Genomic DNA, 19,998 nt, shown 5'->3' with positions numbered 1-19,998 from the left:
CAAAGTACGTCACAGGAGCAATTAATTGAGCATCGCAACACACACCGGGGGTAAATATTTATGAGGCCTGCCTGGTGGCTGGGACCTCGGGCACTGAATAGTTAAGTTGGGAGACATGAGTAACCAGGAGACCACGGCCCAGGAGTCTGGCTTCCCGCTTACCCTTTGTCCTCTGTTTGCCATTTTAATACTCAGGGAGGCCCTGTGGAGTGGCTGTCACTGTCCCAAGTTTACAGACGAGGAAATGGGAGGTTCAGAGCGTCCTTCAACTTGCCTGGTCCCACAGAGAGTGAGGGATCTGACAGCCTGAGAGTGAGGGTCAGATCTCCAAATCCTGGCCGCCTCCCTGGCCCTCGCCCACAGGTGGTGGTGAGTCCAGAGGCAGTGTGCAGCTGCGGTCTCGGAGCCCTTGTGGTTAGCTCTTGGCATCCTTTCAAGCTGCCTGAGATTCGGCAGAAATTATCAGTAAATCAGCCAGTAAGGAGCAGGTCATTTATCTGGGGCCTGAGAGCTCTCTCTTGACGCTTTCAACACATGGCCTCTTCCCTGACATCTTCGTCTTTGACTAAGGCCTCAAAAGGCTCCCCAGGCCTGCCACTGGTGATACGTGAAATGCAAATGGTATGTTTTCGTGACTGTGTACGGTAAGCTTGCTGTGAGCGTGGCAAGCCAGGCCCTGTACTTGGGGACAGCACATCCGGGGCAGGCGGCCTGCAAGCCCAAGCCCAGGGATGAGGCAGAGGATGCCCACTCTCCTCGGGGATCCTGGCAAGAACTTTGGCTCTCATGTTAGGATTATGTCCTTCTTCTGACCTTGGCTTCACCTGGTTTTTGGAATTAAAGACAGTTAATGCTAAAAAAAAAAAAAGCAAATCGGAGACAACATGGTCCAGTTTATTGTTGCAAGTTTCAGCCTGGGGTCTTGTGACACCTGTGAAGAGTGGAGCCTGTGCAGCACGGAGAGGCTCTGCTCTGGCAGGTGGGCTTTCCCCACTTCGCAGGTGCGGCTCAAGTTCAGGAGAGGTAAGTGACCTGCCTCAAGTGGCCCAGCATGCGGTGGGCAGAGCCGGGAATTGTCTGGCTACCCTCATTATTTCCAAGCCTGCCTCAGCAATGTAGACCGCCCAGCTCTCTCTGCCTGGGAGCTTCCTCCCCATCGTCCAGGCTATCTGGAAGTGGCTTCTCTGAGCCACTCTGCCCCTAGGTGGGGTCCCAGAGCGATGGAGCTCATTCATATGTCATACCCTCCGGGATTCTGCACCCCGGGGCTCTCTGTGCGTCAGTGCAAGCCGAATGAGTTAGCAGAGGAAGCATCAGCAGGGCCGGGAGCAGCGTTGTTATTCCAGCTGAGCCCACAAAGGGGGGGGGCAGAACCTGCTCTGAGGGCCTGGGAAGGAGGGGGCCCCGGAGGAGACCTGGACTCCACGGTTGTGTCTGGTTGGAGTTCAGGCCAGCAGCTGACAAGCTCCCCGAAAAGGCTCCTGTGCTGATGCTCTTTGCAGCCTGACAGCCCGGGGTGATTAGCAAAAGAGGCTGCTAGCAAACTTCGTGGAGATCTGCTGTGTTCTTGCTGCTCAAGCAAGCCCCACGTGCTAGTTAGCAAGCTGCCTCTTGCCAAGGAATGACGAGGATGCGCCCTGGCTCCTCCGCGGCATCGACAGCATCCATAACACGGCCACATGCAAAGGGGCCAGGGCTGGATGGTCTGACAGCTCGGCAGCCCCGCCCCCCTGCTGCTCCCACCCCCTGCTCCTTCCAGCTCTGGGCCTGAGGGCAGCAGGCCTGCCTCTATGTCTCCCGCTTACGCAGGCAGGTGTCCACGTCGTGGTGGGGGGAGTTCGCGGAATATGAAATGAATGAGGCTGATCTCCAGCGGTTTGTGGATTTCAATATTTAAGTCTTATTACAAATAAAGATTTTTAATTTCTGAATATTTTTAATTTTTAATACTTCTCAATAATTTAATATGCTTAATAATTTTTAATCCTGAAAGGGCACTAAATTAAACCCATCTTCCGTCTCCCCCTTGCTGCCTGGGAGAGCTGGATCTGATTGGGTAGGCAGGATGCACTTGCGTCTTACTTATCCATGGGAACAAAGTTTGGATGGTGTGTTTTTCCTGTCCCATAGAGACGACTTTTGGTCCCATCTCCAGGGTCAAGCTCCCGGTGGGTGTGGAGACTAATTCCTCATCGCCCCCTGGAGTGTGATGCGTGTGGTCCTCCCCTGGGCCTCCCCAGGTACCACTGCTGGAGCAGAATGTGCAGCAGAGCCCCTTGGGAGATGGTCAGGGTGATTTCACCGGCTAGCCCACTCCCTGTCCCAAACCTCCAAGACTAACTGGCTCGGCACCACATCTCCCCTTAAGTACTGCTTCTGACGTTAAGAGAGCGCTTTAGACTAAAATTCTAATTTTTGTCAGACAATTGATAAGAGTTGCTAACCTCATTTTTAATATAATCTAGAGGGAAATGAAAGTGACTTTGAACTTCTAAATTCATTGCCTTTTTCCCTCTGTTTGGATGCCCATGCTGTACTGGTTAAGTGTGAGCCTTATACAAATCATTTCAACAAATCTCCTGGCAACTCTCCGTGGACAAGAATCTCTCAGTGTTAGGGCCAATTACCAGGAACTGGCCTTTTCCTTTGGTGGCTGCATTGACCGAGGCCTGGGTTAACCCCCGAGGGGAGTTGGTGGTGCCAGGTTCACATGCAGCCAGTCTGCAGGAGGGGAGCACCCTGCCTTCCTCTCTAGCACTGGAGGGATGTGCAGATTGGCATTAGGGAGCTGCAGGGGCCGAGGTATAGAAAAGCTTAGTGTGCTCTGCTCGGAGTGAGGAACCAGCAGGGGTGAGCTAGAGGGCCTGCCTAGTCCTGGAGGCTTGTGGAGCTCGGTTAAAGCACTGGTTCAAGCATGCTCAGAGCTGCATTTCCAGAAGGCCCCCCGGTGTCCCTAGAGTTTACTGGCGAGGGAAGGGTTCAGGCATATGTCCCAGCAAGAGGTAGTGGCACTTATCCAGTGGAACTCACATTCCCCTGAGCAGATCACAGTATACCTCAGGTTCTCAAACTTCTTCCACCAGGCCCCCAGCCCCTAAATGGGAGACCAGGCACCTAATTACAGAACATGGCCTTCCGCCTCTGAGCACTGTGGTGCTGCTTGCTCTCCTAATGCACTTGGAGAGTCAAAAGGCAGCGTGGAGTTAGGAATTCCTTATTTAAAGATTTTATTTATTTATTCATGAGAGACACACACACAGAGCGAGGCAGAGACACAGGCAGAGGGAGAAGCAGGCTCCATGCAGGGAGCCTGACGTGGGACTCGATCCCGGGTCTCCAAGATCATGCCCTGGGCTGACGGCAGGTCCTAAACTGCTGAGCCACCCAGGGATCCCAGGAATTCCTTATTTAAATCTCATTGTTAAACCCTGTTTTTTCTTTCCTCAACTAAGTTTAAGTTCACTGAGGACAGGAAGCATGTGATGTGAGCTCTGATCCCCTTCATCTGTGTCCCTGACAAATGCTGAAGGATGAAAATAACAATATCTGGCATTTGGATGGGCTACACTGCAGGGGAGCAGCGTGGCAGCACGGGGTGGCCTGCGTGCCCAGGTTAGCTCTGGCGCCCCTCCAGCAGGTGAATGGCTCCCGAGTCTACAGCCTCCACTCTCCCCGACTTGTCCTGTCTTCTCTCTGCGTCCCTCCAAAGTTTCCTTCTGGTGAAAGTTCCTTCTATCACCTATTTAGGTATCTAGTATGTGCCAGGCACTGGGCGTACAGTCCAAGCCAACAGCCTCCTGGTGGGTCCTTCTCATTCTTCTTCCTCCCGACCCTTTAGCGATGCTTCCTGTGCATCTAATCTGGGGAGCTCCTTGTGGAGGGGCCCAGGAAAGGGATGGGGCACCCTCTTAGAAAGCCCTTTGGGCCCTCTGTAAAGCCCCTGGCTGGCCACATCTTTCAGAAAGATACTCCCCGGTCGGCACAGTGAGGCAGGCCAGAGGGAGCAGTGTTCTTAAGGATCAGTCAGTGCCATCCGTGGATGCCCAGGGCCCCTGGAGGGGTGGGGTGAAACCAGAGAGGTCAAGAGCAACAAGGCCCTGGGACCCCGCCACCCCGTGTGTCTCCTGGGCAGAGAGCTGTCTGCTGCTGGGAGGGGCGGGGAGGGCGCTGCCTAGCGCAGCAACAAGGCTGCTGCATCTGAAGGAATTACAGCCACCTGCACCTTGTCTTCCCCAACGACCCCCCCCTCCTTGGGAATTAACTATTGCTGTGGGCATTAGTGGCAAAAGAGAAGAAATGGATAGTGAATGAGGTGAGGGTAGGGAGTATCTGAGTGCGGGACGTGTGAGCAACAGTACCTACAGCGCTGTCGTCAGGAATGGGAACAGAGACTCCACTCGGAGTGGAAAGCATGGCTGGGAACCTCGTGGGCAAGCCCTTAGCCACCCCCGGGGTCCCCTGAGGGCCTGCATCTTTTCTCTCACTGCACGGGGCAGTGTCTTGTGATCTGGAGTACCAGTCTTGCTCTGCACCCCCTCACTCCCCCCCCCCCCCCTCAGACTGAACCTCTTGAGGGCAAGGGCTGTTGTCTCATCTGAATTTCCCGGTCTCCAGCACGCTGACCTCTCCCACCTTCCTCCTACCCTCTGGGCCCCTGTCTTGCATCTTCTTCCTTCCCGTCTCCTGGAGGTAGTAGGTAGGGGCAGAGGAAGTGCTGGGCCTAGCGGCCTCCTACTCCAGTTCCGAAGCTTGCATTCTCAGTAAGGATGCTGAAGTGGAGGTTCTCAGGCTTGAATGGGCACCAGAATCACTGGGGGGCGGGAGGCTTGTTTATACACAGGTGCCCAGGCTCCCACTCCTGAGTTTCTGATTCAGTAGGTCAGGGCCTGAGAATCTGCATTTCTCCGAAGCTCCCAGGCGGCGCTGATGGATGGGGCCGCTTTCCGGGAGGTGCCGCTGTGAGGCTGTGCCATGGCCCTGGACCTTCTTCTCAGGAGCGCAATGTCCACACACCCGTTCTTCATAGCAGAGTCTCTACGGGAGCAGACTGGAGACTTGCAGGAACAGAAAACGAAATCCACAGGATCAGGCCGACACAGCAGAAAGTGGTGGTCACTTGGAGCCCAGAAATGGTCCTCGATTTGACATTACACTCTGAATCCCAATCCAGTTGTCACCAGTGACTAGCTCTGTGACTGACCACAAATGTAACCTCTCTTAGACTCTCTTTTCTCATCTAGAAAATGGGAATTATAATAACTACTTCAGAGCAGTATTGTGAGGATTAAATGCCAAAATTCCTTTCGTGGTGGCTGGTGCATGTCCAGGCACTTACCTATGGATTTGAGTTTGGACTTGATTGGAAAACATGGTATGTTTCCATTTTCTGCACTTAGGGATGCAGTACAGGTGTGGATATTGGGGATTCAGCTCGATGAATTCCATGGGGAGTTTTGGGATGCGTTCGTATCAGTAGTGTGGACAGGTCGTGGTTAATGGATGTGGTTCCATGTTTTTCTTGGATCATCATCTGGACCCTATCAGCAGCATCTCTGTGAGCATCATTTGTGGCCTGGAGGTGCATGCATGTTTGAGTGTAGCGGCGAGGTTGGCTGGGGCCAGCCCCCTGCACCTGTCAGCGGGCTGATGCCTCACCTAAGGGCTGGCTGTATTGAGGGCAAAAGTAGGGCTGTTTTAGATCCCAGTAACCATATGGAAGTCTACGGTTGACCATACCACCCAGCTCATCAGCCTCAGGGAAGGTATTGATACTCTGCATGCCTTCTTCTCTCCTATGAAAGGGAGACTAATGAGCCTGGGATTGTGGGGATCCAGCTATTAAACTCTTAAAACAGCACCCAGCACATGGTGGCCACTCAGTGACCATTAGCCACTGTTATTTATTGTGGACCTGCTACGTTCCCGGAGTGCTACAGGGGTCTCCCATTTATTCATTTTCCACACACGGAAGCTGCTTTTCGTACAGGGATCAGTGGGGCACAAGGCAGTCTACTCACTCGCTTTCAAATACCATTTCTAAAGTATATGAGGCGCTGAGATGGGAAATGGGCTTGTCAGAGTGAGGCCACTCCATGAGTGAGCAGGTGGGATGACACTGAGACCCGGTGCCCACTGGCAGGATCTGTGTGCAGCACCACCTGCCCATAGCACCCTCCCTCGGTCTTGACTGCCAAATGCTGATAATTGTAATTTGTACAGAGAATGAATTCATTGGTTTAATAGTTCTTGAAGTAAGACAGTAGACCCAAAATGTGTGTTCAGACATTTTGATTTGATTTATAGATCTCAATACTAATTTATACTCATATAATACTTTCATTACAAAATACGCAGTGGTACAAAGATTTGTATGCATATGGGATTTTTTTTTTTAATTTGGGTTTATAAATGGTTTGGAACGGGTTGCAGAAACATCGTCTGTTGCTCTTTTTAATATATCTTGAGCATGCTATGACACATCCTGAAATAATTTGCTGCGGAAAAAAGCACTGCTCTTTCTCTCTTTCTCTCTCTCTTTTTCAAATGTAGCTGTAAATATTACTGTGATGTATGTGATTGCTGCAACCATCTTCATTTGAAGGAAGGCTTCTCACCCTTCCAACTCCCATCTCTTACTATTGTCAGGAAATAAGAAAAACTGACTTAAAATGCATTATTCAAACGTATTTAATGTAAACATTGAACAAGTCTGAGAACAGCCACAAATTTTCCTTTGCTTAATATGGTTTTGACAATATTTCAGATATTCTGTTTTACAAGCATTCATTTAGTCTTCGTAGGGAAAATAGTTCTTCGAGTAAATCTTAGGACGCTAAGAATGCCCCGGTGCCTGGCACGTAGTGGGAACTGAATGGGTGTTTGGCGTTTAAGAGTGTGTTGGGATCCAAGGAATAGGATAACATGCTGAGACCCTTGCGTGCCTCTGAGCAGAGAGACTGGTCCAGCAGGGTTTGCTGAGGGAGCTCTGGTGGGATGCAGGGGGACCTCGAACCCCCTCGGGGTATCAGGATGTTGCCCAGGGTCTGGATGCTGGGCAATGGTAGACCTGGAGTGGGCTTCAGGATTGGAATCCCCACTCCAATTGGCTTTTAGAGTTGGCTCTGAGCCCCTTGGAGGTGGGACTTTGTCTTTCATCTCTGCATATTACCTAGCCTGTGCAAGTCCTAAGGCCACGACTGCTTAGTAAATGTTTGCTCAGCTGAAAGACAAAGGGAAGAAACCACGTAGGCACATGGCTCCCTCTATCCTCACCTGTGAGACCGGGTGGTGGACTCGTGGCCTGATGCATCCGTGACCCATCATTTAAATTGTTCACCAGCTGAGAATGGAAGCTTCCCTATTAGTGGCTGTCTCTTGGGCTGTTTGGACACCTGGTGGGTGGTGGAAGTAGCCCTGGGTCTGAAATGCTGTGGATGCCTCGGGGCTTCCCAAACTTTACCTGCATCACACATATGATGGCACTTTAACTCATATGCATTTCTTTTCCTTCTGAACCTAGGTCTCTAAGACCACTGGCAGCAATAAAATTTTATCACATTAACATGTTGTGTGTGTGTGTGTGTGTGTGTGTGTGTGTGTTGGTCAGCTTATTTGCCATAGACTCAAGATTTTCACTCCTCTATTAATAAACAAGTAAATATTCTGACCTATTTTTTGGCAGACAGAGGTTCTGGAATTTCATATCACTGGATCCTTCTTTTGTTGTCCTTCTATTGCCCCTGGGATGAAAGAAAATAGATTACAGTCAGGAAATAGCAAGAAGCTAGGGGGAAAAATTAATTAAGTGCATTCATTCATAGAAACAACCACCCAGTCAGATTTAAGTAATGAACATCTCACACATAATTCCAAATCTCTGCATTTCCATTGGGGTTAAAAAAAATCTGTGTTTAAAAGTAATTTAATTACTTTAAAAATATATTTTTAAATGTAAGAGCTTTATTTTACAAGGGGCGGTAGTGTGGGGTGGAAGAAGCACCCAGGTCAAGATCGAAACATGGGCGGCCGTCCCACATTGCAGGCTTACCATGGCACACTCTCTAAGCCGTGTCTCTTAGTGCTCTAGAAGTGCTGTCAAAGAAGGAAAGTGCCTGTGGGCCAAGGAATGTTCTAGATGCTTCCTATGTTAGTTGCATTTGACCCCGGGCTAGCCTACCTCATCCAGTGTAGGAAGGCAGATTGCTTAGCAATAGCAATTCAGATTCAAATAATATTTATTGGAATTCCATATAACTTGGATACTCTGCTATGGCATTTTCTGTGAAAAGATTAAATTATTTTAAATTGAGTTAATCTGTTTAAATTCAGTAAAGCCTTCGCTATCGTACGTAAACCATTACTATTATGCATTCCTCATTCATTTAATTAGCCACATTAAATATATTTCCGTTTCTTTTGCAGGTATTTTGTGAACTTTAGCAGATGTTTATTGATAACACATTCCCCTCTAAATGCTCCTTGATAGCTATCTCCTTAGCTCTGACCCCCTTGTACTCCTGGCTCCCTCCATGTGGAGCAAACTTGCTTCTTGGTTTTGTTTTGTTTTGTTATGTTTTGCTTGTTTTGTTTTGTTTTTACTGCTGCCAGCAGGCCTCTTTCAGATACTGTTTTTTGTCTCCCTTCTCCTGCACTCCTGCTTCTGAGCTCAGAGAAGGTGCCAGGTCCTTAGAGGAACCTTCCCCGCCCTCTGAGATTGGCTCCTTCATAGCACTTGTCTGAGTTGTAAGCTTCCTTTTGTCTTAACTCACAGCTTGTGATCATGTCTGCTAAGCCAGCTCAACTACCATGCTGGTGAGGGCAGAGATGTGCAGGTTGGTGTGTCTGTGGGGCTGGGGTCCATGCCTGGCCCATAGTGAGCTCTCTTTTTTTTTTTTTTTAATTTTTATTTATTTATGATAGTCACAGAGAGAGAGAGAGAGAGAGAGAGAGGCAGAGACACAGGCAGAGGGAGAAGCAGGCTCCATGCACCAGGAGCCTGACGTGGGATTCGATCCTGGGTCTCCAGGATCGCGCCCTGGGCCAAAGGCAGGCACCAAACCGCTGCGCCACCCAGGGATCCCCATAGTGAGCTCTCTGTGGATACTCCTGTGTCTCAGGAATCAGGGACTCTGGGAAATACCTATCAGTGATTGGGGACTGTCCATCTAGGATTTTGTGTGCAGCCTACAGGCTGTGATGTGATAAATAAAAAATTTAGTGAGGGGTGCCTGGGTGGCTCAGTCATTTAAGCATCCAACTCTTGATTTCAGCTCAGGTCATGATCTCAGAGTCCTGTGTTGGGCTCCATGCTGGGTATGGAGCCTGCCTGAGATGTTTTCTCTCTTTCTCCCTCTACTTCTCTCTCCCTCTTCCTTTGCCCCTCCTCTCTCTCTCCCTTTTTTTTTTTTTTAAAGATTTTATTTATTTATTCATGATAGTCACACACACAGAGAGAGAGGCAGAAACATAGGCAGAGGGAGAAGCAGGCTCCATGCAGGGAGCCCGACGTGGGATTCGATCCCGGGTCTCCAGGATCGCGCCCTGGGCCAAAGGCAGGCACTAAACCGCTGCGCCACCCAGGGATCCCTCTCTCCCTTTCTTTCTCTCAAATAAACAAATAAATCTTAAAAAAAAAAAATATATATATATATATATATAACTTAGTGTGGGGTGCCTAGGTGACTCAGTCAGTTAAGTGTCTGATTCTTGACTTTGGCTCAGGTCATGATCTCGGGGTCCTGGGATTGAGCCTCCCATCGGGCTCCTGCTCAATGAGGAGTTTGCTTCTCCCTCTCACTCCATCTCTCCACTGCTCATACTTTTTGTCTCTCACAAGTGGGGGGGGGGAGAGGTGGAGGGAGGAGGTGGAGGTGGAGGGAGAAGGAGAAGCAGACTCCCTGCTGAGCAGGGAGCCTGATACAGAACTCGATCCCAGGACTCCGGGATCATGCCCTGAGCTAAAGCCAGATGCTCACAGGGGACCTGAGAGCAGAGGGGGTTTCACTAGAGTGACCAGGCTGGTTGCAGGCCAGATCTCTGATCCCTTGACAGGTATATGTCAGAAGTAGTACAGGGAAAGGGGAGCCAGAGATTGCCAGAAGCTCAAGGCCAGGCACCTCTGAAAACCACTGAGGAACAGAGAGAAAATGAGGGTGGGGTGGGGGGAATGACAGGGGATTGGGGAGGGAGGAACTTTTCCTCCCACAATGGATGATGTAAAGAAAATGTTAAGGAAGCTTGTAAATCAATAGCCATTTACTTGGATAGTAAGTAGTTAAAGTCTATTTACTTTTAAATTGCATGGGAAAAAGTAGAGATTAGAAATCAAAGGTTCCAAGATCGTGTCCTACTCCCTTCCAGTTATTTGGCTTTGAATTTTGTTTGCTAATCTCAGGGAAAACTAAAATATCCAGGTCCGCAGTTTTACTCCCTACCGGGTTTCTCTATTTTAAATCATTCTTTAGGGTTCTAGTTTTTAGAAACACTTTTTTTATTTTTATTTATTTATTTATTTATTTATTTATTTATTTATTTATTTGTTTTATTTGCAGCCAATTGATTTTTTTAAATTTTTATTTATTTATGATAGTCACACACACACACACAGAGAGAGAGAGAGAGAGAGAGAGATGCAGAGACACAGGCAGAGGGAGAAGCAGGCTCCATGCACCAGGAGCCCTACGTGGGATTCGATCCTGGGTCTCCAGGATTGCGCCGCGGGCCAAAGGCAGGCGCCAAACTGCTGCGCCACCCAGGGATCCCTAGAAACACTTTTTTAAAAAAAATGTACAATGTTGAAAGAATCATCAAGCTTTGGTCTATCATAGAAAATGTTATTAAGGATGTTAACCATCACAGGTCAGGATTATTTGCTTTGCATTAAATTGAGATCTGACCTTGGAAGGTTCAGTGTTCCCCAGTTGGCCATTGCCTCTATGAGCCTGGGGATACCAGTTCTGTTTACTACAGCAGTGTAAGTAGATACGCATCATTTTACAAGGCCTCAAACATTTGGGACCAGCTGTCCTTCCTGTGGGCCACTCAGCCTGTCCCACCCACATCGTAAAATGAATCACATCAGCATTTTAAACTGCTGCTCTAGTACTTGTCATTGATCCTGGTCAAGTGCCCAGTAGGGAAGCAACACAAATTAATTTATTGCTCAGAGAACTCAGCACATCCTGGAAAAGTGAGAAGTGCTGCTGGTTTGTGGGGAAACTGAGGCACAGAGAGCCAGTGGGTGAGCCAATTAATTGTTCTTCCAAACATCTTACGTCCTGCTGAAACAGAGCAAGAGGACATCACCTCACACCAGCCAACCTCTCTTTCTGATTAATCCTCCCAGCACTTGAGGTTCAACCCTTTGTGACCATCTTTGATTTTCTTCTCATCTGTTCCTCGCTCCTGCATGGTCAGTTAACAAAACCCATCTGGCCTCCCTTCACACGCTCGTTTTCTTGTTCCCTCTTTTTAACTTTTTTTTTTTTAATATACCTTTTGTGATTCCTGTTGCTTTTTTGGTAGACCTAATCTACTTGATAGTTTAGAACTGGTGGACTAGTTCCATGGTGGAATCAATACATACCTGCTATAGTGGGTTGAAGGGTGTCTACCAAGAGATATGTGTGTCTGGGATCTGTGAATGTGACTACATTTGGAAAAAAGTTTCTTTGAGAATGTTATCCTGCTAAGGATCTTGAGAGGAGCTCATCCTGGATTAGGGTGGTCCCTAAAGCCAATAATAGGCCTTCTCGAGAAGAGAGAAGAGATCATGGAAGAAGGCTTTGTGAAGACCTATGTGAAGATGGAGGCAGAGACTGGAGCCATGTGGCCATTGTTGGGCTGGCGAGACTGGGGACCTCAAAACTGCTGACCCCAGGCCAGCAACCTCCCAATAACGCAGCCTTGCCACCCTACCCTAACTTAGCTTACAAAGACCTGTAACCCTTGCCCTAACTGGAATGCCACCCTGCCCCTATCTTCCTGCCGAAAACTCTTTATAGACCCCCCCCTGCGGTTTGCCTGGGCACAACTTCCCCAGCCCATGACTTCCCCACTCTCTCCCTCCCCTGTGGGCCGTGGAACCTCGCCGAGAGCGTGTCCCATTAAAAGCCTGTTTCGACCAACTTTTGCCTGGCCTCTCTATTCCATTTCACTACTGGTCAGATTAAACTTGGCAGCCATGGAGCCACCCAAAGCTGGAAGTGTTGGGTGAGGAAGGATTCTTCTCTAGAGTCTTCAGACGGACACAGCTCCGCTGACACCCTGATTTTAGACTTCTGGGCTCCAGAACTGTGGGAGGATAAATTTATGTTGTTTTAAGCCACCTATTTAGGTAATTTGTGATGGTAGTCCTAGGAAACTAGTACATGAACATCTAACCTGTCCCAAAGGACAGAAAATAAATTTGACCCAAATCCAAATCAAGGCAAAACGATAGGTGCAATGATAAAACAAACAAATAACAACAAACACCCCATGTATGATATAAAGGAAAAAGGGGGAAGAAACAGGTTAAATCTTTAAGTGAGGAGGTAGTCGGGGGCTGTTTCCCCAAAGTGATGAACAAGGACCTATAGGTATTTGCCAGAGAGATGACCGAGTGAGCCGAGAGGTGGAGAGGAAGATGGGACAATCTATTTTGAGAGCTAAAGACGCCCACTTCAATCTGTCCTGGTCATTCCCCTCCAATTTCTCACCTCCTGTACTCTCAGCTACACTCAATGTGGCTGGTACAGGCTGACCACAACAGAAGAGTACTACCATTTCTTCTGCTGTGAAACTATACTTCTCTTTGTGAACTTTCAGATCAAGTTCAGCTTTTCCAGGAGCTTCCCATTCAGTACACTCACGGGGATCTTGCAGACTCCCTTAGAAATCATACATATTTCCCACACATTTCTTCTCCCTTCCCTTATATTCCCTTTCACTATTATTTATATTCCCCAAATGAATGAGAACATATAATGTTTGTCCTTCTCCGACTGACTTACTTCACTCAGCATAATACCCTCCAGTTCCATCCACGTTGAAGCAAATGGTGGGTATTTGTCATTTCTAATAGCTGAGGTAGAAGGGGAGGAGGGTGGGGGGTGGGAGTGAATGGGTGACGGCACTGGGGGTTATTCTGTATGTTAGTAAATTGAACACCAATAAAAAATAAATTAAAAAAAATAAAGGGATTTAATCAGTCTTAAAAAAAAGAAATCATACATATTGCTTTTAAGCCATAATTCTCCTCCAATGCCTAGTGCAGGTGGGTTGTTAACTCCAAGATCATGAGTGGTAATAATGTATAACACTATAAAAATGATAATAATGACAACTCAAGACTTACATGAGATTTACAGCTTTATTGGCTATTGTTTGGCATTTCACACATATTAATCCATTTGAATCCTCACAGCACCCTGTGAGACCTGTCCCATGCTATCCCCAGCTCTTTTGGATTTCTTCATCTTATGTTCAACTCATTCTATCTCCTCAGGAATTGATGCATGTTGGGCTCCTGAGGAAACAGACCCTAGAATGTGCAGGAAGTGCATTAGGGTGAGCTCCTGGGATCAGCTTCCAAAGAAGAAAAGAAAAGGAGCAAGATTAGCAGAGGAAGAATGTGGACTATGCTCTGAGGCTGTCATGATGGCCCTTCCCTGCTGTCCTGAGGTGTGGTGGGAGGGCTGGTGTTTTGTGCCCCTGGGTGGACCAGTCAGTGGATGCGGGCTGTCCCAGGTAAGGCAAATCCAACCTAGGCAATTCTGAAAGGAGGTTGAGGGGGAATGTAGGTGGAGACTCACAAAATCTAGTACAAAATACACTGGATTCTGACTCTTTAGTGAGTCTGAGTTCTCAAAGTCAAAATGGGCCTTGGCTATATTTTTTAGTAGGAGAGAAGGGAAATTGGAAGGAAGTCCTCTGGGAAGGAGACTATCAGGTCAGAGAGGTGCTAGTTTCCATAAAGGTAATGTGATGTGGACACAGAGTTAAGAGCACACACTTGAGGGTGTCTGCGGTTGACTCAGTTAAGTATCCAACTCTTGATTTTGGCTCAGGTCATGATCTCGGGATCCTGGAATTGAGTCCCACATTGGGCTCCATGCTTAGCCAGGAATCTGCTTGAGGATTCTCTCCCTCTCCCTCTGCCTCCACCCCCCTGCTAAAATAAATAAGTCTTAAAAAAAAAAAAAAGAGCACACACTTGTATTTGATCTGAATTTGAATCTGCCAACTAACTCAGTCACTGATTTCTCTCTTCATCCCCATTTTACACACAAGGAAGGACAGAGTTATAGTACCTCCCTCATCTATTGACTGTATGTTAATTGTCATGTTTCTTATTTAGGACCTGATTCTTACTTGGAATGACCTAAGATTACCAGAGATAGACAACTAATAGCGTTGAGAAGGGCAGCTGATAATTAAAATATTTCACCCAGGTCAAAAAGGTAGGTTATTTGATTAAAGAGTTACAAAGTCCTGGCATTATATATTACCTAATTTGTTTGACTGTAGGTTTCTTTTTTGTTTTCTGATCTTTCTTTTGAGAACAACTGGCATTGTGATTATTATTTCATATAGTTGAGGATACCAATATAGATCTCTCCTTAACTTCAGGAGAGTGAGAAACATCAGCCAAAAAAGTGGAGACCTACTGCTGATAGGGATTTTACAAGAGGTAAAATAAAGCTATTCAATAATTTTGGTCTTTTTCCCAGCCATTTGTTTTGGGTGCTTGGAGGTACTGGGTGGTCATCCACGAGGATCCAATCTAATCTAAATGCAGCAATTGCTTCCTTGGCAGAAAGTTAATTGCCCAGTATTTTCCCAGGTAAATAGAATATTGGATTCCAACATGTCCTTTTTTTTTTTAAAGCAGGAAATTCAACTTCATTATCTAATTCAATACTTCATTGGCATTAGAGGTTATATCATTGGCCTTAACTCTAGAATTTTCATGCTGTGCCTGGTGAATGGCTTTGAATGCTCCAGTGAAGTTCTGCACAGCATATAGTTTAAGAGCAAGTCATGTCTGTCTGTATGATATGATCTCTTGCTAAGTCAATTTCTGCTACTCCATCTCTAGCTATAAGACATTTGTTCCTCATGAGGACTTTGAAAATATTGACACCATAATCTACTGCTTTCCCTATATTGTCATCAGATTGGCTGTAGAACCTCAAAAAAGACTTCAAGAAATAGCATTGTGTTTGTTTTTTCCTCGACCTCTGACAGATGAACATCATACAATGGTATGGGTCTTCAGCAACTGAAGAGTTGATCTAGAAAGGGGTGGTGGCACCAGCTGTTTTATAGGGTCTCCTGGGATCCCAGTTTGGGTCTAGCCCAACTAACATGACTTCATATTCATTTGCACATTTAAATCTGGATTTGAATTTGGTTCTGCCAACTGACTGAGTCACTGGTTTATCTCATAATCCCCATTTTACACACAAGAAAGGGCAGAGTTATAATACTTCCCTCATGTATCAACTGCATGTTCAAGAGCCATGACCCTCACCAGGCTATGTGTTACTCTTAATTTAGTACCAACGTCACCATGGACTTTAACTTGTGTGTCCATGAGATTTCTTTCTCTTTTACACAATCCATGAGATTTTTCTACTCCCTTATAAAGTCTGTGGGATTTTTTAATACTATCACAAACTTCGCAGCTTAATCAACACATGTTTATTATCCCATGACTTTTGTGGATCAGGAATGTAAGCATGGCTTTGCTGAGTCCTTTGTTTTAGGGTCTTTTTTGAGGCTTCGGTCAAGGTGTCAGCCAGGGTTGGAAAACTCCATTGCTCCTAAGTACATGGGATTGTTGACAGGAGTCAGTTTCTTGTGGCTTGTTGGACTGAGGGCCTCAGGTCCTTCGTGTCTGTTGGCTGGAGGCTGCCTTCAGTTCCTTGCCACATGGACCTCTCTAACATGCTACTTGCTTCATCAAAGCATGCCAATCAAGAAGACAAGAGGAAGTTGTAATCTTAGGTAACATAATCACAGAAATGACAACCCATTTCCTTGTTCACACTCCAGGGGAGAGGATTATGCAGAGAGGAACATGAGTGCCAGGAGATAGATAGTGGAGGGGGGTGGATTTTAGTGTCTCTCTGCCACACATATCGTCTACTCAGTGTGGAGACATGAGTACAGATGACACTTTAGTAACATCTAGAAGAGTTTTTTTGTGAACCTAAAAACCAAACCAGCTCAAATCTTTCTGCAGCCTATTTTATGACTTTCTATGACCTCTGAAAATGTCAGGCCAATTTTTGAAGATTTTTCAGCTAATTACAGAAAGCTGTAGCCCAGACCAGAATAAACTGGTTCTCCAACTCTTTTGTGCACGAGAGGCCATTGCAATTGTATTTTGTAGCTGGACGTGGTGCTTCTAACTCCCTTAAAATAGTCACCACATCAGTTGTCACAAACAACTTTTCCAAGTGACCGGTGCCCATTTTGTTTCTTCTACTTGGTCCCTAAGCTGTGTGGGTGGTATGTGCAAACTTTCTTCAAGTGGCATATTCCTGTATATAGTATATAGTTTCCTCTAAACTTAGGAAATGCTCTCCCTGAGCATCTGGAAAAGCCCAGTTTCTTGGGGACTTAATGTGCCACAGCCTAGATGCTGGATAGCATTAATGTGCTTCACTGTTGCAGTCAGAACTAAGCTGAATGGCATGCACAACTTTTTTGCTACACGTTTTAATTTCGAACTTGAATATATTTACATAGGGCCTATGCCCCCCAAGCTCATGAAGCCCACCACTCATCCTGGCTATCTTACACTTCCCTCTATGTGGACTGGCTCCTGAAGATTTGAGCTGGTGACCTTTTCCAGAGGAATTTGAGAGGGAAGTCCACTCAATAATGAGTTGACTATAAAGAGATGTTTTAATTGCTATCCATCACCTAGTCACACCTTTTAATGGTTAATTTTATGTGTCAACTTGGCTGGGCTATGATGCCCAGTTGTCTGGTCAAACAATAGTCTCTATGTTATTGAAAAAGTATTTCTTAGATGTGATTAACATTTATTTATTTATTAAGTTTTAGAGAGACAGAGAGAGAGTGTGTGTGTGCTAGTGGTGGAGGAAGGGACAGAAGGGAGGGGAAGAGAGAATCTTAAGTAGGCTCCATGCTCAGCACAGAGCTTGACATGAGCTGAATCTCACAACCCTGAGATCATGGCCCGAGCCAAAACCAGGAGTCAGATACTTAGCCAGCTGAACCACTAAGGTTCAACTGCCCAGACGTGATTAGCATTTAAATCAGTGGACTTGGAGTACAGTAGATGAGATTCCATAATGTGGGTGGGTCTCACACAATCAGTTGAAGGCCTTCATAACCAGGACCGAGGTTTTCTGAGGAAGAAGAAATTCTGCCTCAAGACAGCAGTATGGAAACTCTGCCCAAGTTTCCTGCTTGTGCCCTGCAGAATTTGGATTCAAAATTGCAACACAACTCTTACATGACTTTCCACTTTCCAGCCTGCTGGCCTGCCGTATAGATTTCAGACTTGCCAGCTCTCACAATCGTGTAGGCCAAGTTCTTAAGATAAATCTATGTATGTATGTATGTATGTATGTATGTATGTATGTATGTATTCTTTTGGTTCTATTCCCTGGAGAACCCTGACCAAAATACTCCTCAAACATTTACTCATTGGGAACTGCCTCTCAACACACAGGGAAGAAAGAAAATGCAATTAAAAGCTAGTAAGTGCCTACCATGTGCCGGATATTGCCCTAGGTGATCTCATTGAATCCTCATGACAGACCTTCAAATTTGATGAGGGCAATTCATGCTGTTTTTGTTTTACAGATGATGAAACAAAGACTCAGGGTTCCAGTCAAAAGACACAGGGCTCCAGTCCCATACTTAGGCAAATCTTGGTGTAAGAACCTGTTCCTTCACTGAATGGACTCCACATGTAATAGACTCCACTGTGCACCATAGCAAGTGTCTGATGAAAGGGGAAAGATATGCACACAGAAGACTTTTTGCCCTGAAGGATCCTTCTAGGGCTCAGTAAGGCTTAGAGCTGGTTTCTGCTGAGGAGACCTAGGGGTGGGGCCATGGGAGAAGATTGTGTCTGGTTACCATGGCCCCCACCATGGGATGTTCTTTCTCCCTCCATGCCTGAGTCACACTGGGGTTTGAGCTGCCAATGAGGACACAATGGGTGCTCTCATCTGTGGGACATGGCCTTATCACCCATCTGGATTGTTGCAGTGAACCCATGCCTAGATATCCCATAGGAAGTTACATTTGCTGGGAGGCAAACACTGCTGATGACTCATGATTTCGGCTCCTGTTCAGGGACAAGAATGCAACAAAGTACTCCCCGAGTCTCTGCACACCAGGAGATCACAATTCAAGGACTCTGGAGGCTGTTCCTGTCTTGCCTGACACTACATGTATGGCAGAAAGTGAGGGAAATGGCCAGGATATAGGATAGACTTATATTTTGAACCAGTTTCAGTTTTAAGGAATTGCCCGGAGGGTTCTGTCTGTCTTGTCCAATGTCTCCTATCTGTTGTGTTTATACCTACAATCCTGGATGATTCTGGGGATAGCCAGCTGGAGGGGAAGAAGCATGGCTGAGTAACTTCAGAGTTAGAGTTAGGGTTTGAGCCCCAATTACCTTACGGCCTCATCGTGTTGTCTCACACCACTTAACCACCTTGGGCCTACCATCGCTACATGGTGTAGGCATAAAATCAGAGGGTAGGACTGGTCGGTGTGTCCCTGATGAATCATTACTGAACGTATCCTGAGCACTTTCCTGTCCCTGTGTTAAGCAGTGGTGAATAAGAATCTTGATTCACAAGTAACTGAAAGTCTAGTGGCAGAGTCTTAAAAGCCATGTCACAAGTGGGGTGTGCATATGCACTATGTTTTACAAGTTTGGCAGAGGATGACTTAACTCATGGGTCCTGTGCTCACTGAAGCCCCCCTGCAAGAGCTCCTTAATTAATCTCCTTGACATCAACCCCTTTCTCTGGAAGAAGCCCCTACAATTTTGTCTCCACTATCATTTCAACTCTGCAGTTTTGTTTTATAAGCCTACATTTCAGACAAACTGGACCTCCTGCTAGGCTGAAGTAGAGCTCGCTGAGATTCTCTTTGGCATGTGGTCTCCTCTGCCTGTGATTCATTTCTCTCTCTTCCTCTCTTTTTTCTGCACACGCACAACTTCAACACCTCTTGTTCTTTTGGGCCCTGCACAGATGCCCTGTTTTCCAGGCATCTTTTGAAAATGTGTCTAGGAAGGGGCACCTGGGTGGCTCAGTCAGTTAAGCGTCTGGCTCTGGGTTTCAGCTCAGGTCATGATCTCATGGGTAGTGAGGTTGAGCCCAGTGTGGGGCTCCTTGCTCAATGGGGAGTATGCTTGGAGATCTGCTCTCTCTGCCCTTGCCCCCCACTCTCTCTCTTTTAAATAAATAAATTAATCTTTTAAAGAATGTGTTTAGGAAGATGTCCCGTGTCTCTTTGTGAGTCAGAATGGTGCTTGCTCTCCACCTTAATGAATGACAGCTAAGTTTCCTAAGCCCCTACCCTCCTCCTTGACCTAAGCCCTCTCCTTCTGCAACCTCATTGAGTGCTCCAGAGAGGCTCTGCCTCTCATGGTTGTGGGAACAAGTTCCTCTAAGACTCAAAACCTTAACTGAACCAAACTGAAATTGGGTAGCAGACCCTGGTGCATTCCACAAGTCAAATATTTGTTGAGTAGCTACTATTTGCTGGGCATTGTATTTGGCCTGGAGATATAGGTGGAAAATACTCTGTGAAGCTGGCAACCACATGAATGGTAACCAAGCTTGTGAGCAAGTAGCCCATCCCTCTGCCTTTCTTTTATCCATGGCTTCCTATCTTCATTTACTCCTGCTTTGAATGGCTATACAATTTCAGGACAGTCTACCTGGTTCTGACCTGATTTTTCTTTTGTTCATAGCTTTGATTTCTGACTACTGGATTTATAGCTGGCCAGGA

At 46.6% G+C, this 19,998-nt stretch overlaps 1 protein-coding gene across 4 annotated transcripts in view; it reads right to left on the bottom strand.

Annotated features, from left to right (window-relative positions):
• Positions 1 to 19,998, bottom strand: part of CLNK (cytokine dependent hematopoietic cell linker) — a 201,857-nt gene that overhangs the window by 74,855 nt on the left and 107,004 nt on the right. For 3 of the 4 annotated variants that reach the window (XM_038533378.1, XM_038533381.1, XM_038533380.1), the window contains exon 3: positions 7,668 to 7,739. In XM_038533378.1, the coding sequence (XP_038389306.1) occupies positions 7,668 to 7,739 (72 nt within the window). Of the gene's footprint in view, positions 1 to 7,667; positions 7,740 to 17,732; positions 18,101 to 19,998 lie in introns of those variants that run through there. The other variant, XM_038533379.1, reaches the window with a different exon arrangement.

Source organism: Canis lupus, chromosome 3 (assembly GCF_011100685.1).
Source record: "Canis lupus familiaris isolate Mischka breed German Shepherd chromosome 3, alternate assembly UU_Cfam_GSD_1.0, whole genome shotgun sequence".
Classification (NCBI taxonomy): Eukaryota; Metazoa; Chordata; class Mammalia; order Carnivora; family Canidae; genus Canis; species Canis lupus.
The sequence above is the reverse complement of the archived record's forward strand: the minus strand, read 5'-3'. Positions and strand labels throughout refer to the sequence as shown.